This window comes from Chanodichthys erythropterus, chromosome 21 (genome assembly GCF_024489055.1).
Source record: "Chanodichthys erythropterus isolate Z2021 chromosome 21, ASM2448905v1, whole genome shotgun sequence".
NCBI classification, from domain to species: Eukaryota; Metazoa; Chordata; class Actinopteri; order Cypriniformes; family Xenocyprididae; genus Chanodichthys; species Chanodichthys erythropterus.
The window spans coordinates 15,461,396-15,488,227 of NC_090241.1; the positions used below are offsets into that span (position 1 = coordinate 15,461,396).

At 37.2% G+C, this 26,832-nt stretch overlaps 2 protein-coding genes across 3 annotated transcripts; one reads left to right on the top strand and one right to left on the bottom strand.

Annotated features, from left to right (window-relative positions):
* Positions 1-811: 811 nt before the first annotated feature.
* Positions 812-23,354, bottom strand: grb2a (growth factor receptor-bound protein 2a). 2 transcript variants are annotated; one of them, XM_067373431.1, is made up of 6 exons: positions 22,959-23,354; positions 21,140-21,378; positions 5,982-6,079; positions 4,731-4,853; positions 4,112-4,271; positions 812-2,591 (listed from the first exon to the last, which is right to left on the bottom strand). In XM_067373431.1, the coding sequence occupies exons 2-6, from the start codon at positions 21,215-21,217 to the stop codon at positions 2,406-2,408; spliced, it is 645 nt and encodes a 214-aa protein (XP_067229532.1). In that variant the 5' UTR covers positions 21,218-21,378; positions 22,959-23,354; the 3' UTR covers positions 812-2,405. The 2 variants fall into 2 exon arrangements, with proteins under 2 accessions (XP_067229532.1, XP_067229531.1); XM_067373430.1 differs by having other exon boundaries at positions 4,103-4,271.
* A 1,138-nt stretch (positions 23,355-24,492) lies between these two features.
* On the top strand, positions 24,493-25,944 carry mchr1a (melanin-concentrating hormone receptor 1a). Its single transcript, XM_067374657.1, has 2 exons — positions 24,493-24,559; positions 24,950-25,944. Exons 1-2 carry the CDS (start codon positions 24,493-24,495, stop codon positions 25,942-25,944), a joined length of 1,062 nt encoding a protein of 353 aa, XP_067230758.1.
* The last annotated feature ends 888 nt before the right edge of the window (positions 25,945-26,832 follow it).

Here is a 26,832-nt window from a genome sequence, read left to right on the forward strand (position 1 = left end):
CCTGCCTATGGCCCAAGATGCTAGGATTGGCCGCAGCATTCCTGTGACCCTGCATGCGACAAGGCATTTTAAAAATGGATGGATTAAAGTTATTTTGTGCAGTGCAACCATCATGCTTTTTAAATAATGTAGATAAGAAGTGGATAGACTTTAGAGTTCCCTTCACCTCCTTTTTATGTTATACAGGACAATGTTGTGTGTATTATTTATGTATTAAGGTAAATGTATGAATGATTGTTTATTCTTTTATTGCAGTCCATGTGCCAACCACCACACTACCATTTTACTGTTCAGAAATTACACACTGCAAGCATTATGGAACTGCACTATTCAGGCAGCAAACTGATGCCTTATGTGCATTTCTATTGTTGAAGTTTACTTCAGCTAAACCTTAAACATTTCATTATATGACAGGTAAATAAGCTCAGCAAAAAAAGAAAAGTAGCTTTTCAGGATACTGTATCTTAAAGATAATTTTGTAAAATCCAAATAAGCTTCACAGATCTTTAATGGAAAGGGTTTATACAATGTTTGTCATGCTTGTTTAGTGAAGCATAAATAATTATTGCACATGCACCTGTGGAACAGTCCTTAAGACACTAACAGTTTTTAGGAGAGACAATTAATGGCAGAGTTACAATAACCTAGGACACTAAAGAGACATTTCTACTGACTCTGAAGAACACCAGTAGATGCCCAGGGTCCTTGATTGTGAACATGCCAAAGTCCTGCTGCAAGGAGACATGAGGAGTGCAGATGTGGCCAGAGCAAAAAAAAAACAAAAAAAAAACCGCAATGTCCGTACTGTAAAACGCCTATACTACAGGGAGACAGGAAGGACAGCTGATCGTCCTCGCAGTTTCAAACCACATGTAATCATGTGTCCCCCCAGACATTAGAGAACTTTAAAGTGCCTTGGTGGAAGAGTGGAGTAAAATCTCACAGAGAGAACAAATTATCTGGATTAAATAGAAAGCAACTGAAGCTTAAAAGTCTCTATTAAAATGTATATTACAGCTTTACACAAAAAATTCAGCATCAAAAATTGGCACACGTTAGTGAATACATTTGATAGTTTTCTTTTAGTTAAACTGGGGCCACATAATGACAAACTCAAAAAATAAACAAACTCAGAGAGAGAGAGAGGGAAAAAAAGGAATATCTCAAATAACATCAGACACGTGTACAGCCTGCAGCTTCAAAAGGAGGCACCCAATGCCCCCTGTAAATGGTGTAATTAACTTTCATGATATTGCAAAAAAAAAAAAAAAAATCAGCCCTTTGTTACTAGTTATATGGCATCACTCTAGAGTCTAGATGGTACAAAGACCAGATAATTTAATTTGTTTTTAATTTTTTTCTTGTTTTTTTTTTCATTACCAAGCAATCAAACATTTGATATCAAACTAATATTTTTCCAAAAAAAAAGAAAAAAAAAAAAAAATAGCATTGGGAGGTTTCACTGGAAATATCTTTATTCTATGTAATTTAAACAGGAATCATTCAGAGTATCCAACATACTCTATGAAGATCCCAAATGGAATCACATCCAGTGGCATTTTAAAGGGATTCATGAAATGCTCCAATTTTTTTTTTTACATTTGATCATTGATCTGATCTGCTACAGACGCTTTGGCACCATTACATTATTTTCAAGCTATTTTGATTTAAAGGGATAGTTCACACAAAAAATAGGAATTCTGGCATCACTTTGATATTGTTCCAAACCTATGAGAACCAATTTTCTACTGTGGAACACAAATGATATGTCACATTTGCAATGACAAGAGGGTCGGTAAATAATGACAGAATTTTCATTTTTTTGGGGAACTGTCCCTTTAAGAGAAAAAGACGTTATGTAATTTTAAACATGTAATTTTACTATGGCATGAAATGAGTTTATGCTTGATCATCTTACACCAAATAACACAGCAACACTACTTATGGAAACACGACAAAATACAAAAAAAAAAAAAAAAAAGCATGAAAATTTCATGATGCATTTTAACAATACAAATCAAAGATAATGTGCTTTAAAATGAATCCTGGTGCAAAACTGTAACGTAGTGGCGTGCTGAGTGATATCAACCTCTTCTTTGTGGCATAAGACTTTTTTTAGTACAGCAGATGTCATATAACATGAAATAAAGTTGCATATAAAACATAGCTGATGTGTGATACACAGTAAATGAATGAAATATCAGTCTGGAACATTCTTCTCACACAGCCAATAGTGCTTCATAAAATGTCAAACACTTCAAACAGCACAGTCTCTATTTTTTTCGGCCAATCGACATCCACATCACCAATTGAGCCTTTTCTCTCCACTCTGTGGTTTCCGTTTCCGTGGCAACCCAGCTGGAAGTCCACAAGTGCTTTAAACAGGCAAACATTTTCTCTTAAAGTTACATGTTTTGATTGACAGGTGTGACATAATTACGAGGGAACATTCCGGTCTGTCCGTGACAAGCCCCCTTCCACCAATTAGGATCAGAGTTATCCAAGACCTGGATGAAATCTCCACGCCTGAAACCCAGCTCTCCATCTTCTTGAGGGTCGAAGTCAAATAAAGCTTGAACATATGTGGAATGCTGTGGAAAAGAAGTAGGAATGTTGAGAAATATTACAAATTATGACATTGTTTTAAACTCAATCTGACCTAATGCCTTGTTATGACTGCAATCATAACTGTGTTTATCATGTACTAATCGAGAAATTAAGCATACATCATTCATCTTGATTAACGTGTTTATTTTGCCATCATTTGCTATATCCGGAAAGGGTGATTCTCACAAAACTATATTTTCTGGAAATACATTCAGAGATTTGGAGAGTTCTCCTGCTTATTTAACTCTGATTCCCATGTGTAATTTCACTATTTTGTTGGTGCACTAAGAAATTACATTTCTAGATGTGAAATGGTTGTTATGTTCCTTCCAAAATGTTGACTATACACTACAACCACAACATTTCACAAAAAATCTCTGCAAAGGCAATGTGTGTGTATATATATATATATATATATATATATATATATATATATATATATATATATATATATATATATATATATATATATATATATATATATATATATATATATATATATATATATATATATACATACATACATACATACACACACACACACACAGAGAGGTGAACGAACAGTGCTGAAATGTTCTTTTGTGACATTTGAATGATTGCACATGCCGTCAACACTACAATTTGGGGGAAAGGCGTCACAGTTTTAATCAAGTGTCGCAGTTTGTTATCAAGGGGAAAATCATTTCGTAACAGGGTGACAACTAAATTGATAAGTAACTATTGATAAGTAAAATGAGTTTATCATTAAAAACTATCTTTTTAATACTTATAATATTATACATATATTATACTTATTTACGTAAATTCTATTGATTATATAAAAATTATTATGTTGTATGATTTTATTTGTTGGATTTTGTCAAGAAGGTGTTACAAAAATACGGGATTTGTGCGTTTAATGCTTTAAAAAAGGTGCAGTGTGTACATTTTAGGGGCATCTAGTGGTGAGGTTGCGAACTGCAACTAACAGCAGAGTCACACGCCACTCTTTCGGAGAAGCTACGATGGCTGTCTGGCTGGCATGTCGAGCAGAGAGTAGCTTGTGTGAAGCAATGAGGTTTCTTCTTACTTCTAACAAAGAACAGTCTCTGCTAATAAACCAGACGACGACTACCACTACTACTACTACTTTGTGCATATTCAACGTAGTGACGATGCAAGCTGCCTCTAAAAACACAAACAGCTTAGAAGAACAACAACATAGTGACGCGCTCTGTAGAGTGTTTGTCTATTTAGAGCTGCTGTAGAAACATGCCGGCGCATAATGGCAACTTGACATGGAGCGGGGATCCGTGGTGTACGAGAAGAAATATCTCATTCTAAGGTAATAAAAACATAACAGTTCATTATGTACCACTGAAAACATAGTTTTGTATATTATATTGCATTTCTGTCAATAGATCCTCCCAAATTTTACACATTGCACCTTTAAAAATGAGTGAACACCAAAGTGTATCAGTATTTGTAAAATGTTCCAGCACTGATTCAATCCTACCTGTGGTACCTGTTCAATGTCCCTGAGGAAAATGGGCTGATTCCTGGACACAGAAGTGGACCGATGATAATCTACTAAAGAGTTTAACGAGTTAAATTTGACCACCCACAAGAAGTATTTTCCTGCTCCATCCCGTAAGACTTTGAAGTGCTGGACATCATTCCCAAATCTATGGGAAAGGGGGACAAAAAAAAAAAACAGTGTTTAGAGAATTACATCATAACCGGTTGCATTTATAGCATTTGGATACTGCAATTATAGTTAAAAAAAAAAAAAAAGAAAGAAAAAGAAAAAAATCAGTTTATCATGAACTCTGATGTCTGCAGCTGTGGAGAACTGTTTGAATGATTCAGACAGTGTTGGCCTAGTTTAGAAACTACACAAAAGAATTCGAAATAAGTGCTTAAACAGCCATATTTTGTGCTGCACTGTATCAATTATTCATTGACATGCCCCTATTTACAAGAACAGATTCAATTACTGCATCGGAATTTCAAAATCAGCAGCCTCTGTTTCTAAGTGTTTATTACTCTGACTTCAGAACAGTCACATATAAATTGGCAATGTTATTTGGCACAGAGAAATAAAACTGAGTAGAATAGAAAAGAACAGAATGACAAATACATACTTGACAGACAGTGAGAAGTCTCCAGGTGCACTCTCACTCTCCCTAATGAGAAAAGCTCCATCGTGTCTCTGTTTATTTAACATTTCTTCTGCTTTTGCACGGGGAATCTTCCCATAAAACCAGCTGTGTGTTCAGAACAAATCCCAAAGCAATGGTTAAGATGTTGTCGAATGTACTGGTGACATCCAATTATACAAGAGTTTTTCAAATGAGAAATTCTATGACACTGAGAAGCACATCTTTAATGAATAATAAAGAATAAAAAAAAACATCTGCAGTGTCCAGGTTTACTGGACAGACAGGAAAATAAGAAGTTTAACTTGTGTATTTATTAGATATAGTGTGTGTATATATTAGATGAGAATTACTGTTCTAAGAAAGGCATGGATTCATATTATAGGGTACTAAATCAGACATTACATTGACAATATGTAACAAGAGCTGACTTTTAACTGCAGAGTTCAGCAAACGGAACAAAAAGAAACAACTAAAGACCTTCAACACATCCATTTCAACACTGTCATTTTAAATATGGTTATTGCATTATTTTCCTACATATACTACTGTGTCTTTCTTTGTATAAATAATGAATTAAAGGGATAGTTCACCAAAAAAAAAAAAGAAAAAAAGAAAGACAATTCTTTCATCACTTACTCAACCTAATGTTGTTCCAAACCCAAAAGACTTCCATTCATCTTTGAAACAACTGAAAATATTTTTCATGAAACCCGAGAGATTTCTGTCCCTACACTGAAAGTCCATTCAACCAAACCAAGACACTTCTTGCTTGAGGCATGCAAAAAAAAAAAAAAAAAAAACCTCATTGGTTCTCACAGATGCTCAGAACAACCCTTATTGGCTAAGAAAGTACGGATGAGCTTCCAATGTACAATATTTCATGTATGTGCTTTGATGTTAAATCTTTATTAAATCTGTTCATCATATAAAAATGACTGAGTCTTTTCAGAATACTTGAATTAAACCACTCGATTCACATAGATTACTTTCACAATGTCTTTATAAAGTTTTTGAAGTGTCAAAGTTTTAGTTGGTTGAACTTTTGATGGAGTGCCAGAAATCTCTAAGGTTTCATTTGTGTTTCGAAAATAAGCAAAAGTCTTATGAGTTTGTAATGACATGTATATGAATAATTGATTAAATAATTTGAATTTTTTTGACGAACTAACCCTTGTAAAGATTGTTTTCCTCACATATTTATTCTTTTGGTGACGAAAAAGAGCAAACACTTACGGATGTGGCTTCATTTCAATGTAATTTTTAGGGATGAATCCTTCTTTTCCATTGAGTTCTGCCTTGTACCAGTTCTGGTCACATTCCTCATTTAAAACCTGATGGCAAAACAATAGACACTTCAAAACCTGACCAGCATGTTGTTATTACACAGTGTCCACGCAGTAAACCTCCAGTCAGCCCACAGAAGACACTTCCCTCAGAACACAGAGGAGCAATGGAGCCAATTATATCACTGGCTGTGGTGTTTAAAACCCAAGGCCTTGCTCCATAAATAGCATACAGGAAATATCCATCATTTCAGCTTTAAGCCACACATAACATCCTGTATACACAAGACTTCTCTGGCACTAATGAGAAATACATTGCACACTCCCTGTTTTGTGAAATTGCAAAACTAAACCAGATGAATTGCGCAAAAAGATGTGGACAATTACCATCAGTCCTGATGGCTGGCATTTCATGTCTCTTTCATAACTGAAGTACCGTTTGTGATGATGACCATCACCTTCCAATATGAAATAATGAGAGGAGTCCATTACTGACCTCAGAGGTGGAGGGCTTTCATTTGAAAAAGATTAAGTCAACAAATATGAAAAGCATCACTTAATGTGATTACTTCAGGCTCAAAGACACACTCTCAGTCTTGCTTAAGTCAAGTATGTTATGACACAACAATCTAAGATAAATGGGATTATTATCCTATAGCCTGGAACGTTCTCACAGCTCTGAAAGATGGTCTCCCCATCCCTTCACTCTCTGTAAACAACCATTAATCTGCTCTCACACCAACCATGCTATGGCGCCTCTTTTCTTTGCGTTCAAGAAAAATAGTGAATATATAAACAAGCCACAATGTCAACCCCCGCCCCACCCCAAAAAAAAAAAAAAAAAATTAAAGTAGGTCTTGGTGGGAAAAATGCACCGTCTCAGTTAAAAAAGACATACTAAATCTACTTGAACTCTAAGCACTAACAAATAGAGTGGAAAATAATGTTGTTGTTGTTGTTGTTGTTGTTGTTGTTGTTGTTGTTTTTACTATTTTAATCTTGGTGAAAGAAAGTAATCTACATTTTAGGAAATCTCTGTGTGGGTGCAGAGGAGAATTTGCATATGCAAAATTTGCCCCAATTTTGTCTCTTTCCAGTAAAACCCCTTGCAGTGGTTGGATGAAAACTGGTATTAGACACAACACAGAATCAGAGCAAGCTTTGTTAAAAGACAAAAAGTAATACAGCAGACAGATAGCTGAATGTGATGCCCACACCAAGTCCAAATACTAAAACACTGGTTTGTGGCTCAGAGATGTCAGCCGGCCCCAATCCACAACCAATAAATCCCTATTCAGACATCATACTACCAGCAGCATGCTTGCCCGCAGCTAAGCACTGTTGCTAGGCAGAAAGAGCATAGCAACAGAAAGAGAGTGGGGAAGTACAACACATGAACAGTTTAGATACTGATGGTGCATTTGCGCCCATATAGAGTACAGGGAGTTGGTGTGTGTAACACATGATAGCAATAAAATAAGATATTATTATTATTTATTATAATAATAATAATAATAATAATAATAATAATAATAATAATAATACTTATAATACTAATAATACTAACAATAGTTTTCCCCCGAAAAATGCCATCATTTACACACCCTCATCTCATTCCAAAACTGTACGACCTTCTTCTGCAGAGGACAAAAGAAGATATTTTGAAGTATGTTGGTAACCCATTTCAGTTACCATTGACTTCCAGTGTATGGAAAGAAAAAAAATAAAAAATAAAAATAATAATAATAATAATCCAGTCAGAAAGAAAGGTTTGGAACAACGTGAACGAAAGTATTTAGGCCCCATTCACACTTTCGCAGTATTGTTGGCCACTAGTGGGGATGGGCAAAAGTATCTGAGTACTCCAATGATCTCATCAGAAATGTTGACAGAGACAAACCATACGGAAGGTAAATCGCTCACAGTAACATGTACTTCTCTGTCTTGCCTACATGCCACTACACTACCTCAATGGACACAAAGTATTTATTCCTATTGGTACTCGCTGCATTTGCATAAAATCACCACCAGTTGCTGGTGTTTTGACTCTCTGTGAAATTGAATAACTTCTGGTCATAGTTGTCATGTCATGCCTGGTTAAGACAGAGTGTAAGCCTGGAGGTGTTGACAACACTCATGCAGGGAGAGAGCTGAGTCACAAGGCCTCTGACCACATCTGTCAACCAGCTTGCTCTTAATATTGACAAGCTCTGTCCCTAGAAATCCAAGACCATTCATACTGACACACAAACACTCACAACCCAAGACGTGCCTGTGCATGTGACTCAAGGCATAATATAAAATGAATATTTTTGCTCCAAAATCCAATTGCATGAGCCACCTTTGACGATGCTGTAAACGCACACATGTGAGTGAATGTTCTATATTAGCGTATGTGACACGTTGCTACATAAATTACTGTAATGCAAAAACTTAGTAAAAGAATAGAAAACTAATGGATTATTAGATTGTTTTATGCTCTTATGTCTTGTGGTGCTGTCCCAGCTTGGATCACAATGGACTGCTAACGGCTCATGTGAATATCACATTATTACTCACCCTGCCTAGAACAAACAAATAACACCAATGCGAGCACCAGAGAATGCAGTGCAATTCAGATAACACTATGAAGCATTATCATGATAGAAACAAACTACAACTGACCAAGACTATCTTGTGCATAACTGTACAGACTTTATTGGCTTCTTTTTTAAGTTATATTTTTGGTCTTTTTATGGCTTAATTGGATAGGACTGTGTAGAGATCAGACAGGAAATCACAGGGTGGAGAGAGAGGAACAGGATCGGCAAAGAAACTCGAGCCGAGAGTCAAACTCGGGTTGACACAGTTGTACCATATGTCGGAGCACTGTCCATGAGGCTATCGGCTCTGAAAACTTTATTGTCTTCTAACATGGCTCATTCTATCAGAAATTATTCTAAATGATTTGTTTTATATGTATTTTGTTTTATAGTATTTTCTTTTGATCTCAAATATTAGTTAACATAAAACTGTTTAGTTTTTGTTACTCAAGTTCCAAACAAAAAAGGAAAAATGAGATTAAGTAATTAATTTAATTGGTAATCCAAAAATAGACATACTACCAAAAAAACTTAAGTAGTGTTACAAACAAGGTTGATAAGGAGACACAGTTGAAAATAGTGAACTAATCATATCAGTAACAATGACAACTCATAAGTGGCGGGAAACTAGACAAAGGAAAAACGTGACTGAAAGTAACAAATTAAAAGACCATGAAAATGAAACTAACTAAACAGAACCATGACAACTAGATGGCTACTTAATATGTAATACACTTTTTACTAGGGTTGACCGATATATCGCATGCTATTATCACGCGCATTTCGTCAGTAAAGCCGGTTCCCTGATTGCCGTTAAATCGCCATCACCTGCTTTCAAATGAAGCAGCATTTAATAGACAGAGCCGTAGTTCACTGACAAGCCACGCAATATTGCGTTCATTATCGAAGGCGATTCATCTGCGATATGAACGCGATATTGCGTTGTTTCTCAGTGATCTATGGCTCTGTCTATTAAATGCCGCTCCATTTGAAAGCAGGTGATGGCGATTTAGCGGTAATCAGGGAACCGGCTTTACTGACGAAATGTGCGTGACAATCGCATGCGATATATCGGTCAGCCCTATCCACCAAAAATACATTACCGCTTAAAGGTTTAAGTTTGGTAAAATTCTCTTTTGCTCACCAATTTATTTGACAGAAAAAAAAATGTTAAATTATTAATTTAAAATAACTGTTTTGTATTTTAATATATTTTGAAGTGTTTACATTTTTCAGCACCCATTAGGCTACTCCAGTCTTCAGTTTCACATAATCCTTCAGAAATCATTCTAGTATGCTGATTTTCAGCTCAAATAACATTTCTTATTATTGTATGTGTTGAAAACCATTGTGCTGCTTAATATTTTTGTGTGCTTAATTTTTTCAGGATTCTTTGATGAATAGAAAGTTCAAATGAAAATTTTTAATTAGATTTTTTTATTTATTGTCACTTTTGATCAATTAAATATGTCTTTACTGAATAAAAGCTTTAATTTCTTTAAAAAAATAAAAATAAATACTGACCCCAAACTTTTGAATGGTAGCATATATAATGTGACAGTAATAAAGCATTACAACATTGTAAGGTTTTGGTCACACTGCACAACCAATCTGGAAAATGTAGGCCATTACAATTTTTCTAGGAAATATGGTCCAATGTGCCTAAAGCACTTATGGAAGACAAAGGAAGCATAATTGCTCATGAGACAAAAATGGAAAATGAAGTATTCAGGCAGGGGGGTGAAATTTTGCAGGATCTTAATTCAGTGATAATCAAAATATTAAATTAACTATACAGGCAAATCATATTTGGCTAATAATATCCTCTAATCCAAAGATTTTCACCTCATGTCTGGCATGTACCCTTTCCAGCAGGCCTACCTACCTAAACAGATTATTTTTGTGTTCAAGGGCAATGAAGAGCTGATGCTGGCTGGAAAGAATTAAAATCGCCTTTAGTATCTGAGACTAGACAGACAGCACCAATTCAAACTTAATACACTGAACAAAATTATAAATGCAACACTTTTTTTTTTTGCCCCCATTTTTCATGAGCTGAACTCAAAGATCTTTTCTATGTACACAAAAGGCCTATTCCTCTCAAATACACAAATCTGTCTAAATCTGTGTTAGTGAGCACTTCTTTGCTGAGATAATCAATCCACCTCACAGGTGTGGCATATCAAGATGCTGATTAGACAGCATGATTATTGCACAGGTGTTCCTTAGGCTGGCCACAATAAAAGGCCACCCTAAAATGTGCAGTTTTACTGTGTCCGAAAACCAGTCAGTATCTGGTGTGAGACCACCATTTGCTTCACGCAGCGCAACACATCTCCTTCGCATAGAGTTGATCAGGTTGTTGATTGTGGCCTGTGGAATGTCAGTCCACTCCTCTTCAATGGCTGTGCGAAGTTGCTGGATATTGGATACGCCGATCCAGAGCATCCCAAACATGCTCAATGGGTGACATGTCCGGTGAGTATGCTGGCCATGCAAGAACTGGGATGTTTTCAGTTTCCAGGAATTGTGTACAGATCCTTGCAACATGGGGCCGTGCATTGTCATGCTGCAACATGAAGTGATGGTCGTGGATGAATGGCACAGCAATGGGCCTCAGGATCTCATCACGGTATCTCTGTGCATTCAAAATGCCATCAATAAAATGCACCTGTGTTCGTTGTCCATAACATACACCAGCCCATACCATTACCCCACCGCCACCATGGGCCACTCGATCCACAACGTTGACATCAGCAAACCGACGCCATACACGCTGTCTGCCATCTGCCCTGTACAGTGAAAACAGAGATTCATCTGTGAAGAGAACACCTCTCCAAAGTGCCAGATGCCGTCGAATGTGAGCATTTGCCCACTCAAGTAGGGCTGCACGATATATCGCATGAGATTGTCACGCGTATTTCGTCAGTAAAGCCGGTTCCCCGATTACCGCTAAATCGCCATCACCTGCTTTCAAATGGAGCGGCATTTAATAGACAGAGCCATAGATCACTGACAAGCCATGCGATATCATGTTCATGTCGCAGATGAATCGCCTTCGATAATGAACGCGATATTGCGTGGCTTGTCAGTGAACTATGGCTCTGTCTATTAAATACCACTCCATTTGAAAGCAGGTGATGGCGATTTAGCGGTAATCAGGGAACCGGCTTTACTGACGAAATGCGCGTGACAATCTCATGCGATATATCGTGCAGCCCTATACTCAAGTTGGTTATGATGACGAACTGCAGTCAGGTCGAGACCTCGATGAGGACGACGAGCATGCAGAGGAGCTTCCCTGAGACGGTTTCTGACAGTTTGTGCAGAAATTCTTTGGTTATGCAAACCAATTGTTGCAGCAGCTGTCCGGATGGCTGGTCTCAGACGATCTTGGAGGTGAAGATGCTGGATGTGGAGGTCCTGGGCTGGTCTGCGGTTGTGAGGCCGGTTGGATGTACTGCCAAATTCTCTGAAATGCCTTTGGAGATGGTTTATGGTAGAGCAATCAACATTCAATTCACGGGCAACAGCTCTGGTGGACATTCCTGCAGTCAGCATGCCAATTGCACGCTCCCTCAAAACTTGCGACATCTGTGGCATTGGCTGTGTGATAAAACTGCACATTTTAGAGTGGCCTTTTATTGTGGCCAGCCTAAGGCACACCTGTGCAATAATCATGCTGTCTAATCAGCATCCTGATATGCCACACCTGTGAGGTGGATGGATCATCTCGGCAAATGAGAAGTGCTCACTAACACAGATTTAGACCGATTTGTGAATTATATTTGAGAGAAATAGGCCTTATGTACAAAGAAAAAGTCTTAGATCTTTGAGTTCAGCTCATAAAAAATGGGGGCAAAAACAAAAGTGTTGCATTTATAATTTTGTTCAGTGTATCATTAGTAGTAGTAGCAGCAAGTAGTGCAGTAACTTTTTTTTTTTTCACACTGAAAAGGATGATTCATTTTATTTATGTTTGATGTATTTTAATTAATCTGTATGTTGCTTCTTATTCCTCTGGAAATAAATAAATGACACCACCAATGATATCAGACTGGCATCAGCCATGATATTACAAGTCCAAACATCCCCTGAAGGCCAAGCAGTTAATCACAGGCTGACACACTCCAGACACACATGCACAGGAGGCTGCGCAGGATGCATGAAAATCAGTCTGGTACTGTGAGTCATGGATGTTCAGACAGAAGATCATAACTGTACAGTTAAAAGACGGTAACAGACGGAGAGATGGGTCACTAAAGCAGGCATCGGGTGTAAGCGAAGCACACATGCCTGAGAGAGATTTAGAAGGTTAAATATCTAGACCTGTCAGCAATCTAAGTCTTGCAGTGTGAAATGCGTTTTGACTGGAAATGACATCAGTGACAAAACACAGTTGTGTTGTGTTAAGAGAACAGCAATCCGACAACCTTGAAAGTCATAGTGTGTGGGCAATATAATGTTTTGTCGAGTAAAGACAAAAGTGATGTCAACCCAAATGCCTGCACTCAATAGCACCAGATTACACCAGAAGAACCCATCGAATCCATCAATTTGTTTAAAAGCATAATCGCTGATGTCTATCCACAAAGAGTTACAATGTATTCAAATGAAAAATTAATAAATAACCAAAACTAACTAAATAAAGTCACAACGTATCTCAAATAGTAGAACAGGACAAAAAAAGAAAAAAAAAACACTCCTTGCATTTTGCTGTCTTAATACTCTCCCATATAAACCAGGTGTTTGGCTGAAACTATAAGCTTTAACTGCAACTATATTATCTGTACAGACTGTAGCATTGCTAGTCACGTCTCTTACGCAATGTCAAATTCTCAAACCTGAAAGCACAGAACCTTTTTAGTGGCATTCTGCCTTGTGCCAGAGGCACTTTTGGATGAATGTTCTAAGTCAGTGAGAACGATGCTAAAAATACTGAAAATACATCCTTTCTAGGGCTTCTGTCAGGGCACTACAGAGAGCAAACTAATATATATATATATAAAGCAAAAGAGTTCGGCCTGGCTCATAAAGTGTCTACGAACTGTTTAAAGGAATAATTATCCTAAATTATGCAATGACACATGAATACAATAGATTATTCAGATAATGATGTAAACCGAAAATTCAAAGAATGGACAAAAAAAAAGTAACTGCCTTTATCCTTTCTGTAGCACTATATCTGAGCCAGATCTTGGTCTTTCATCATAATTAATTATACATATTTCCCTTTGAGGTAGTAGCAAGGAAAAGAACGCCAAGTATGTTATTCAAAATGTTTCATGAAGGAAAAAAGTCATGAAATGAAGTCAAGGGTTTGTTACATCATGAGAGAGTGTAAAGGAAGAGGGAGATATATGTGAGAGGATTCCTCTTATTTTGCAGGTGGCATGTTCTTTGGTGCAACTCCCATGAATGCAAAATCAATTCCCATGAAACGAGGAAAGTAGGGCAATAAATATATAAATATATCAGACATACAGCTAAAATGTTCAATGCTGCCTTTGGGGGAGGTGTGGGGGAAGCACCAAAATCACAAAAGACTCTGGAAAAAGCAGAGTTCCCTCTAGCCGGAGGTTCAAAACAGAACCCAAGTGAGAAGATCAAATCCTATCCTGCAGTCTGAAGGCTGATACAGTAATTAGCCAGGATTTCTAGGCCAACCTAACAGACTCTTGGGGCTTAGGAATATTCACAACAAATTAGAAGCAAATGCTGTTATCCCATGAGATACCTTTAGGCTGTTATTCCCCCTTAAAAAAAAAAAAAAAAAGATTCTCATACAGAGAACAGCAAAATAGGAAACATCCATATAATCCATGTTTCCAATAGAATTCTGTTACTTATTCAACAGAACATTGTTCATATATTATACCACGAGTTCAGTAGTTTGTTGCACTGATTCAAACTCAAGAGTCAGATTCATTTATATGTGTATCTGTCTCATTCATTCAATTTCATCTTATACCATGGCAGAATGGCTGAACCTAGAATGTTTTATTCTGATTGGCTGGCAGATATTCTAATGTGTTAATTATTCTTCAATAACTGTGGATAAAGTAGTTCCAACCAGGTCTTGAGAACATCACAGTTCCATATTACAAATTATTTCACAATAACAATAGCTCTAGCCTCCATTGCTAGTTCTAAAAAGTTTTGGGGCCCTATCATACACCCGGTGTAATGCAGCGCCAGGCGTGACGCAAGTGTTTGTTGCTAGTTTCAGCCCGACGCAGTCATTTTTATGTCCTGCGCCACTTTGTTTAAATAGCAAATGCATTTTGCGCCCATTTGTGAAAAATAGGGTTGGGCAGGTATAATGCCAGATTATATCAGATTAGTCGTAATGCGCGTGTATTTTACAGATGTGCGGCACATTTTACAAATTGCATCTGTCTTGTCAAGTCATCCGTCTTTCTTGTAAAATCTATAGTGTTCCCAAACTTTAGATTTAAAATTCAGTGGAGGATAAATTATCTCGGCGTCCGACATGTTTGTTTTGCTTACTCCTCGCGCTTCCTGACAATTACCTTTGGGCGCATCACTGGCTTTATCCGCGCAGCTGATACATTGAGTTATAGTGTACACACATCCGCAAGTCCTTTGCTTAGGCCTACTTTATGTAGATCGATTAAATTATGCGCAAAAAAACAGGTTGACAACACTTGTTAATAAATAAAGAAATACATTCTGTATTAAAAGGATAAGCTGTATCTCGGAAAAACCATCTCGATTTGCTTCCAAAATTTCATTCATCCTCTGCTGCTCTACCGATGCACTCGCATCGTGCACGCGCATGACCATGTATCGATACATATTGGTTAATCTTCCCATCCCTAGTGAAAATGAGGCGTGCTCAGGCGCACTGTTGCCGTGCTGGTATTTTGAGGCAAATGAGCAACTTTTGAGGCATGAATACACTCCGCTTACACACACATGGAGCAGCAGCATGCAAACATGCCAAATATTAAAAATAAAAGGATTACTATAAAAACGATTATTATTGTGTGCATAAAGATAATAATGCTTTAGTGGAATCTGTCTTGTCCCATAGATGGTCTGCTCGCACGCTTTAACCTCATGCACCAGTAGATCCGTTTCCTTGCTAGAGAAGCATTCAGTTTTTCCACTTGCAAATTCCGCCATCTAAATATCGAATCCGCCATGGTGTGAGCGCAACTGACTTTTAAAGGGAATGGGAGATGAGACTCTGTTTATTGCACATTACACCCAAAACACACCCATTACTCATTAAGAGAATAGGGACAACCCTTTTAGACCATGGGCCGGGATTCGGCAAAAGTGGTTTCGGACACAACCTAAGTGCACTTGTGCCGTGCTCTTTAGACCATGCGCTTACATTGTTAAAATAGTGCCCTTGGAGTCTTGGGCTGTTTATAAAAAAATAAAATAACTGACGTAACACAGGAATAACTGACAATGAATTGTTGAATTATTAAAAAAATAATGTACACTTGTGGTGGCCTCCAGTTATGGCAACGTTACCACCTTGGGTGTGCACTATTTTCCAATAATACAATTAGTCCTAACACATTCAATTAAGACAGCAAACTCACAACTGGTCTGGTAAAATATGGAATCTTTTGTCTTGACATTGTGGCTTCCATAAATTGCTCTGAAAAGGATTGATGGATTGATTGATTGATTGTGCAGGCATTGCCAAAGAGCAGGGGAGGAAAAATACCAAGACTAACACTCTTCAGCCCCAAACTTTCTTTCTGAAGAGGTGAAGTCAATGAAGAAAAGGCAACAAGCAGAGAAGACGTGTGGCATTCCTTGCTTTACACTCCTGCAAATTTTAATATGATCAATTATAAAAAAAAAAAAAAAAAAAACAATTATATGGAAAGTTGCTAGTGATTACTAAAATTAATCCCACCTGTCATTGACACTATGGCCTGGTTTCACAGACAGGACTTAGACTGAGCCAGGATTTGGCCTTAGTTCAAGTAGGGTATTTAAGTAGCTTTTATAAACGTACCCTAGAAAAAAGCATTACTGGTGTGCATCTTGAGACAAAACAATGGCACTGACATATTTTAAGATATGTCAGTGCAAGTTACTTTTATTTAAAACAGCTCAAACATGCATTTTAGTCTAGGACTAGCTTAAGCCTTGTCTGTGAAATTTTTGCCAGGAGACATCAATCATTTATTTTTTTGTCATGTTACTCTGGCAAATTTAGATTTTGAAGATAATAAAATATGCATCTCATGACCCTATGGTTTAAAAGTTTTCTTGAGAGATGGTCCTTCATTGACCTTCTGCTAGTGTTAAACTTGGCACAGTATATCTACCCCTTCAACTGTGTGCCAAAATTCTTTAAGAAACTTTAAGTTAAACTCAGGTGAAAAAGGCAGTGTGTGATCATATTCTAGTTGGCAGAATGCAAAAGCAGATAGTACTTATGTACGCTGCTGATTAAAAGTTGTCTGGAATGTTGAGAAAGATGTGCAGCTTTGAAGCCTTGCGTTTTGCTGGTTGAAAAGTCCAGGGGGCAAGAATAGCTGATACGTGACCTAAATTAAATTGAAGCAGGATGGCAAGCGCTCCTGAATCCAGTCCAAAATCCTTCCAGGACAGAAAGAGGTCTTTGAAAGAAGTCTCTTTTGCTTAAGGCTACATTTGATCAAAAATACAGTAATATAATAATAATGTTAATATTAATATAACTGTTTTCTAAGTTAATATATTTTAAAATGTAACTGAATAACTGAATAAATAATAAATGTTGAAAAAGGTCGTGAAGCTTAATATTTTGTTGAAACCATGATACACTTTTTCAGGATTCTTTGCTGTACTATATATATATATATGATTTTAGCATCTATATCACAATGTGCGCTTCAATATCAATATATAGAGTGGTTCAGGATTGACATCAGAACCTGAAAGACTAATTTGCAGCTGGTTCCTTCGTGATTTTCCTATGGGGTTTTATAATGGGGTTTTTCAATTTATGGTTGTGTGGGTGTGTGTAATTTACCCCATAATAAAACCCCACAGGGAAATCTTGAAGGAACCACCAGCGAATTAGGGTGCTTTCACACTGGCAGTTTAGTACAAAGCGGAGCATGGACCCCATGCAAAATTGGTAAAATGTGAAAGCTGTAATGCAGACCTAGGAGCGCACCGGGGTACCGAACCCAAAGACTACCCATAGGAGGAGGACTGAGTTCGGATGCATTGGAACTGTGGAGCGATTCGCTTGAATGTGAAAGAAACTCAGACTCTGGTGTACACTTGTTCAGGAAGTAAAATAACATGTGCATGTGTTTTAGCCAATGACAACTTCATTAGTTCAACAAAACACATGTAGGGGATGACAATGGTGATTATATACCTGGAATACAAGTGAGAGTGAGTGTGCAGTGTTATCACGCATAGTGAGTGCAATCTGAGCGACAAACGAATGGCTCGCAAACTACTGTTTCCTCAAAAGAGGGGTGGAGGGAGGTGGAGATGGCAAATGTGCACAGTGTGAAAACAGTGTGAAAACCCCCTTAAGGCCCCGATATACTTAAAGCGAAGTCGGGAAAAAAAAAAAAAAAAAAACGTTTGTTTGGAGTTCGTTTTGGGAGTTCAAAACAGCTTGCCAAAGCGAACTTTCCAGAAGAGTTCACTACAGCTGGTAAACACCTTTGTATTACCATTTGTCCCTGGTGATTGTGATGCTAGGTGTGCGCGGAGGCTCCGCCTTCTTTCACATGGAAATCTTTTCCAGTTAATTTCTCCTGTTCAATCCGTCGAGGTCCATGAGTGAAAACATGAACACACTGGATAGCTGCTTTATAGGAGAAAATTAAGTTGTACTTCTGATTAAACAAGACATTGTAAAGCTGCTTGATTTTAAGCGATCAATTGTATAAAGGACTATATAAATAAACGTGACTTTACTAGGGCTGAAGTGCAGAGCTCGTGCAAACAAACATATCCACGTTGCTATGATCAGATGCTTTTCTTGTGCTTTATTAAAAAAAAGCTTGCTTTCTTCTCAATTTTGTTTATTTGTTATTGAGAGCACACAGCACATATTTACACATTCAACTAAAGAAACTGAAACAAGGATATACAAGATATAAGCAGATATACGAAACTTAAAGCAGCACTTGTTTACTATTTTGAATATCAGTTAGTTTCTTTCATAAGTTTCTTCATTTTATGTGGCTCATGTTGTTATGAAAATATTTGCGTTTTGGAAAGCTCGGGTAGGATAACATAACATTAGAACAGCCTTCTGTTTGTGCCGTCTTGACTTGCTCTCTTTCATCACATTCGCTTTAATTCTCGTGCAGTGACTCATTCACTAAACTGAACATCCAATCAAAGTTCCCACTTTCACCAAAAGCCCCAACGCTGATTCGGCAAATGTGAGTCCGACAAGTGCAAACGTGTGGGACACACCACAAAATCTAGCTTAACAGACGCTAGCTGGCCTTTAGTCTTCTGGGTTCTGATGTCATACCTGCACCACTCTATTGGATCTGTGCATTCAGTCTTAAAGTAACAGTAGCTTAATTTTCCTGCTGCTGTCTGTGTCATTAATGTTAATCAAACAACAAAATACACAGAGAAAATCACTTTTGTAGCTTTAACAAAGATTCATTTGATTTAATTTAAATCGTGAAGTCTATGCAGTGTTATTTTATATTTGATTATTCAATTTCTGAATACTGTTAGTCTTAGCTGTAATACATAATGCACTCTGTATTTCATTTGTATCTTTGTTCCATTATATTTATCTATGCTTGTAATTGGTTTATTAATTTCTATGCAGACTTATTCCCCTACAAAATCACTCTAACCATTCTAGAATAATTACTTCTTTCCAAATAGATCTGGTAAAATCATTTTCATATAAAATATTTTCATATTTCAATATATAATCGCAGAAAAACACAATATAAAAATGTCAGGTTTTTCCTAATATCGTGATAGTTCAAAACAACAGATTAAAAAAAAAAAAAAAAAGTAAACGTCTTTACTGTCACTTTAAAAAATATGTATATTTAATGCATCCTTGCTGAATAAAAGTATTAATTTCTTTCAAAAAATAAATAAATAAATAAATAAACAATAATAATAATTCTTACTGACCCCAAATATTTGAATGGCATGCTACTTGCTGGTCAGTTGCAGGTAAGGAGGTCTGAAAGCTATCCATTAGCATTCCCATTCATTTTAATGACAGTTGCTTGGTTGGCACAGAACCCCTGGTGCAGTATCTGCCATCTTTGCTCATGAGTGCCGTATTGTTTTGAGCCAATCATCTGTACCTAAATGCCATACGACTAATCACTAGTCATGGCTAATCACAGAGCCACACTAAAATTATATCATGACAACACGGATTGGCTGATGGCACCACAAGAATGTGCACAGTCTCAAACCCTTCACTAGTGATTATCCTGAGCTGTGACATCAAAGGCAGCAGACAGAAAAAAGTAGAAGTCCATTGCATGCTTTTTTTTGCCTTCCAAAAAGAACTGGGCATTGGCAAACAACAAATATAATGAAATATTTGAGATTTACAACCTTACATCATTTTAATTAATATAAATTATATTAAATTAATATAAATCATTGCAAAAAATAAATAAATAAATAAATAAAAATTATTAAACCTCTTAACAGCAAGGGCTAAATAAACCATGCACTGAAATTTTAGCCACCAAAGATTTTCAGCTGAAATGCCATTTTCTTTTTTTATAGTTGAGAAAAATATAAATGATAATGGATGATTTATTGATTGAATAGAAGTCATATATGCCTTTGACAAGGCTTGTACACCCTCTCATTCTAATTTCAAAAGCAATTTTTTTTTTTTTTTGGCCCACTGTACTTTCAGTTTGGACAAGAAATTACAGAACCATCTTAATAGCAGGTGGTATATACATTTTCAGAGAATTTTAGAGAAATTATAGAGAACATTGTTCAATGTTCAAATCCCCTAAAAGTGTTTTAAATATGTATTCTGACAAGGTCGATAGCCTCAAAGCTACCACACATGGACAAAATGTAATAAAACCCTCATTTTTATTTATTAACGTGTTTCAAGTAGATAAACAAAGTTACATGATACTCAAGAGATGATTACAATGTCACTGAGTTCCTAACAGCAGACCAATTGTGGGCTACAATTTCTAGTTACAACCACACATCAACTGCTTGATTGTTTATCTCTTCCCAAAAAGTAAACTATATAATCGCCCAGCTCAAATCTGCTAAATTTGACTGTAAGGCATGAAGATATTACAAACATCAACATCATGATTTTCTGAAAAGCTGACTTGAAACAATGTACACTGAGAAAGTACTATACAAATAAGATAATTGACTTGACTTAACATCACTGCACGTATGAAATCAATGCAGCATATTTTCTACACTAATTAAAGTTAAACAGATAAGCTAGAGATTTCTGTAGATAAGTGGTTTCTCATAGCTTTATCATACAGTAAGACAGAAGAAGAAAAAAGCTGCAGCAATAAATGGCACTTACCTTTAGAATCTCTCCTCGCTTGAAACTTAATTCATCATCCGCAGTAGCTTTGAAATCGTATTTAGCTATTGCCTCCATGGCATGCACTGTGAGGACACGAGACAGATATAAAGCTCCAGAAGGAAGTGTTTCTACAGGCAGAATAACACCCCTAACTGATCTGATTCAATCTCCTAATTTCTGTTCTTGTCCCTGCTGTCCGTGGAGTGACAGATCTTCCTTGTTCGGGTGCTGTCAACCTGCAGACAGACATAAAGATTTTTAACACTGTAGTTAACCTATATGGACAAAGCATCAGGAAAAAGGATTGTTTTTTGCCTTTTAATCAGATCTGGTGTGAAGCAGCTGTGCAATGTACGCAAATATAAAGGGCATGAAATAACTGGGTCGAGCTGACGTTTTCTTGCAACTGACTATGAGCCAATAAGAGGAATCAGATGTAATGAGGGGTGTCTTGGTGTTACTGGATGCTGCTGAGATTTTGAGTCATTAAGCTCTGACACATTTGCCCCACAACAAATGTCAACTGATTTCAAGTACAAACAAATTCTTCATACATTCATGTCTGAAGATCACGTTTAAAGCTTTTCCACAGTAGTGGTGTTTTGATTCATAGACTACCTTTCATTTGAATCATTTGAATCGATTCACTAAGAAGACTCGCTAACTAGTTCGTTCAGAGGCCTTTTTAGTTGAATCAATGATTTGTTAAAACACTCATTATGCTTTATTAAAATGTCTGTATCTACAAAATATCATAAGATATTTTTGCTTGTTTAAGGACCATTTGCGTTTTACTCATACAGCAAAGTAGCTCATTTTATTCGTTCATTTATTCAACTGCTAGCCATGACTTTTACCGAGGACAAAATAAACAAAATAGTTTTAAGTTTCAGTAAACGTAATTTAACTGTGTATGGTCATAATTCTCACTTTTCTCCTCGTTGTCAAAAAATGACGTGACGAAACGAACAGAACGAACGAACGAACGACGTTCAGTCGGTCAGCAGATTGTTGACGTAAAAATCGTACAGTTCGAATCGCTCACTAACGAAATGTATCGCGTTCAGTCTCACTCCTCCGAGTCTCGTTCAGTAAAGGGGTGTATTCGTCCAAACGTTCAAACCATTGAAAATGCTCCTTCACAGTCCACACTCGAATGCTATTTGCTCGTGCTTATTATTGTCAGTCTGAGGACTGGAAAGGCAACCAATGGAGTCACGCGCTGACTTGATGATCAAAATACGAGTCGGTGCATGGGATTGAACGAGAACGATTCACTTAAAAGATTTGTTCAATCCACTATTCGACACAGTGATGTGAGATACTAGAAGGTTGTAGTTATAATCAAGCTGTCAACACGCTGCAACAATGTAACGAGTTCGCGACAGTCCAGACTGACCTCCGGACAGCTCGCGCTAAACTATGTGGGCCCTGGGCGACAGTCACGTCGCTTGTGGACAGTGTTGATTATAATAGGAGGGTTTTGGTTTGTCGCTTCGCGTCGTACGTTTGCAGCAGTATATGTATTGTAATAGGTGTTAATATAATCGGTTAAGATAGCCTACTATATAGGCTATACATAGTTAGTGTTAGATGAACAGATTCGTTCAATGATGTGATTGTGAATATGCGATCCTTTGTTTTAACACTAAACTTTTCAGCCTTGCAAATCATTCACCAACACCACTCGAAAAGAATTTCCTTCGTATATATTTATTATCTTTCCACCACGTATAAATATTTTTTTTTATCAAGAAATCGATCTGATTGAAACGAGTCGAACATTAGTTCTTATGCAAACAGAAACACTACTTACCCAAGTCACAGAGGTGCAGAGTCTTCCCTCTCCGATCCCACTTACGCATTGAAGATAAAAGATCTAAATAAAACTATTTTAACAAGAGTAAAATCATATTAAACGGCTCACTGTTTCAGTTCATTTTCCCGACTCCGAAGTAGCTCTGGAAAAAGCAAGCGGACTGTTAATTTCCGCTTCCTTCGTGTTATGGTCCTCAAAGATGGAAAGGTCCAAACAAAAACTTCGCACACTGAATTAATAAATAGAAACTAGCCTACCTAAAAAAAAAAAAAAAACAGTGCTGTATAGATTAGAGATTCGATTTAAACGCGCGTGGCCCGTTATCCAAACCTTTTAACATCGCTTTGAAGATTGTAGTACAGAGATTTGGCATAAAACTGGAGAGAGATTGGTTGTTCCAGTTCTCCATGAGAATAATACAGCATGACACACAGATGAGCGGAGCGACATCTAACGGTTAAAGGGTGAAATGCAGCACTCCATAAGATGAGTCTGGCTGCAAAAGTCAATTTTACAAACATTTACAGAACAATGGCACTAACAAATTACTATATGAAGATTTCAGATGCAAAAGCCCCTAAGTGTCATCTGAAGTTTTCTTCTAAAATGAGCATTCTTATCAAGCTCGTATGTTTAATCGTATGTCGTATGTTTAAAATGACCTATTAATTGCCATTTAAAGTGAAATTACTGAACCTAAACTTACGAGCTTGATAAAAATGCTCATTTTAGAAGAAAATTTCAGACGGTACTTAGAGGCTTTTGCATCTGAAGTCTTCATATGCTCAAATAAATGACATTACAAAAATGAACCACAAAATACAGAGCTTAGAGGAAAGGTAGGCTAATTATTGTCATTTAAGGTAGGTGGGATGTTGATGTGAGGGTGTATTTTTCAAATATCTATTTTTGTACATTTAATGTAAAATTAAATGTGTAAAAAAAAAATACAAATCAAAACGGTAGGCTATATCAAAATGTAGAGATAAATATTTAAACTTCTATGCAATTTAATGATTTATGTAATCTGTTGAGTATACGCTGTTACATCAAGAAATCAATAGAAACAGCAAGAGTTGTTGGTTGGTGCAGTGGTTAGGACACACAAATAGACTGACACACGACCCCCATCGATATTTGAACAACTGCAAACCTATGACTAAACGAGAATAGGAGAAGAAACTGTGATGCCCTGATGGATAAGGTGCAGTTTCCATTCTATGACTGGAGGTGTCAGCTGGTGTCTAAAGAGAGTGAGCGTTGACTGACTAACCCCTCTCTGCAGAGACACTGTGGATGCTGCTGCTCATCATCTCGTGCGTTTTCAAACAAGTTTTACCCAGGGTTATTCTTTCGTTTTTACTTGTCTTTATTCATTCATACAACAGTGTGTACGTTGAAAATTGTTTATAGCAAATGTGAGGCGGTGCTAAAGGTGGGACCTGCACTGCGAGACTTAGTTATTAGTTATTAGCTGCTTTGTTTGTTGTCTGCCTGGGGTAGAAACAGCATTTCTTTCGCAATTTTCACCATGGATATTTCTGAAGACTCTGAAAACTCATCTCTGCTTTTCTTTAACTCGTCGGAACATACACAAGGTAGGTAGATATTGCTGGGAATCAGTTTTGTGGAAGTGAAGGTGACAATTTAGTTTGTTTCAAAGAAACAACTGATGTTTTGAACTTGTTCGCGAATAAAACATTGTCTACAGAATACGACAACAGCTTATTCTTATTATTATTACTAACATATATGAGAAATGTTTAGTTATATACATGTAGGTGGTGCATTACATGTCATTAAGTGTTTTTCTTTTAATAAAGATCGATATTTTAATTACATCTGTGAACGTATAAGAGAAAGTGTACAATTTCTTTTCACCATTAAAACTGCATAATTTAAAAAGAATTAGCAAAATGCTGCTTAACAAATGCTGTACACCACTGGACTTATTTTCACTTCTTCTCTTGCTTCTATTTTGTGCTTAGTAACCATGAGAGTCCAGTATGGAAATGCCATATTTCCCAGTATTTTTGGAACCATATGTATTTTGGGCATCACTGGAAATTCTATTGTAATCTACACCATCTTTAAAAAGACCAAATGCCAGGCTAAACAAACGGTACCAGACATTTTCATATTCAATCTCTCTATTGTGGATTTGCTTTTCCTCCTCGGCATGCCCTTTCTCATCCATCAGCTCCTGGGCAACGGATCTTGGTGTTTTGGAGCCACCATGTGCAAAGTCATCTCTGCTTTAGATTCTAACAGCCAGACAGTGAGCACCTACATCCTTACAGTTATGACCTTGGACCGTTACGTGGCTACCGTCCACCCATTCCGCTTTAACCATGTCCGGACGACCTGTGTCGCCAGCACTGTGGTGGGGATGGTGTGGGCGCTCTCTCTCATCTCCATCACCCCTGTCTTAATGTACACTGGCTTGATGCCTCTCCAAAATGGCCAAGTGGGATGTGCTCTCCTGCTACCGAATCCATCCACCAGTATCTGCTGGTTCACCATCTATCAGTTTGTGCTGGCGTTTGCCCTTCCGTTAATGATTATCTGTCTGGTGTTCTTTAAAATCTTAAAGCATATGTCTACCACAGTGGCACCTCTTCCCCCGAGGAACCAACAAGTGCGCACTAAAAGTGTGACTCGGATGGCTGTGGCCATCTGTTTGGCATTTTTCATCTGTTGGGCTCCGTACTACATCCTTCAACTTGTCCATCTGGGAATACAGAAACCCAGTGCCTCGTTTTATTATGTCTATCATTTTGCCATTAGCATGGGCTATGCTAATAGCTGCATTAACCCTTTTCTCTATATTATTCTGAGTAAGACCTTTAAGCGGCAGTTTATAGTCGCTATCCAGCCTGCCCACAACCACTTTCGGGTCAACCCGAGCACCACAGAGGCCACTGTGTCCCTCCGTCTTGCTGCAGACTGCCAAAGACATATTCCTGCTGACACTTCAGAGTAATTACAGATGATTAACGGCTTGAGTGTGAGGATTTAATTGTTTTCTTGGTCCAGATGGAACATACTTTTAATATATACAGTTGTGGTCAAAATTATTGGCACCCTTGGTAAATATGGTCAAAGATGACTGTAAAAATAAATCTGCATTGTTTTTTCTTTTGATCTTTAATTCATAAAATTAACAAAAATCTAACCTTTCATTGAAGGAAAATAATTAAAAGTGGGGGAAAATCTCATTATGAAATAAATGTTTTTCTCCAAAACACCTTGGCCACAATTATTGGCACCCTTTTATTCAATACTTTTTGCAACCTCCTTTTCCCAAGAGAACAGCTCTGAGTCTTCACCTATAATGCCTGATGAGTTTGGAGAACAAGAGATCAGAAATCATTCCACCATAAAGAATCTCTCCAGATCCTTCAGATTCCCAGCTCCATGTTGGTGCTTCTTCTCTTCAGTTCACTCCACTCATTTTCTTTAGGGTTCAGGTCAGGGGACTGGGATAGTCATGGCAGAAGCTTCATTTTGTGCTCAGTGACAAATTTTTGTGTTGGTTTTTATGTTTGTTTTGGATCATTGTCCTGATGGACAATCCAACCACGGCACATATAGGATTTCTAGCAGAAGCGGTCAGGTTTTGATTTTTATCTGTTAGTATTTGATAGAATCCATGATGCCATGTATCTGAACAAGATGTTCAGGACCTCCAGCAGAAAAACAGGTCCACAACATTAAAGATCCAGCAGTATATTTAACCGTGGACATGGGGTACTTTTTATCCATGTGTGCACCAAACCCATCTGGTGAGTTTGCTGACAAAAAGCTCTTTTTTTAGTTTCATCTGACCATAGAAGCCAGTCCTGTTTGAAGTTCCAGTCGTGTCTGACAA

Coding starts and splice junctions, on each gene's coding strand:
- grb2a (XM_067373430.1), bottom strand. CDS start 21,217: ATGGAGGCAATAGCTAAATACGATTTCAAAGCTACTGCGGATGATGAA. Junction 4,854..5,981: donor ATTGAAATGAAGCCACATCC/GTAAGTGTTTGC, acceptor CTGAACACACAG/CTGGTTTTATGGGAAGATTC. Junction 4,272..4,730: donor GACTTCTCACTGTCTGTCAA/GTATGTATTTGT, acceptor CCTTTCCCATAG/ATTTGGGAATGATGTCCAGC.
- mchr1a (XM_067374657.1), top strand. CDS start 24,493: ATGGATATTTCTGAAGACTCTGAAAACTCATCTCTGCTTTTCTTTAAC. Junction 24,560..24,949: donor CTCGTCGGAACATACACAAG/GTAGGTAGATAT, acceptor TTTTGTGCTTAG/TAACCATGAGAGTCCAGTAT.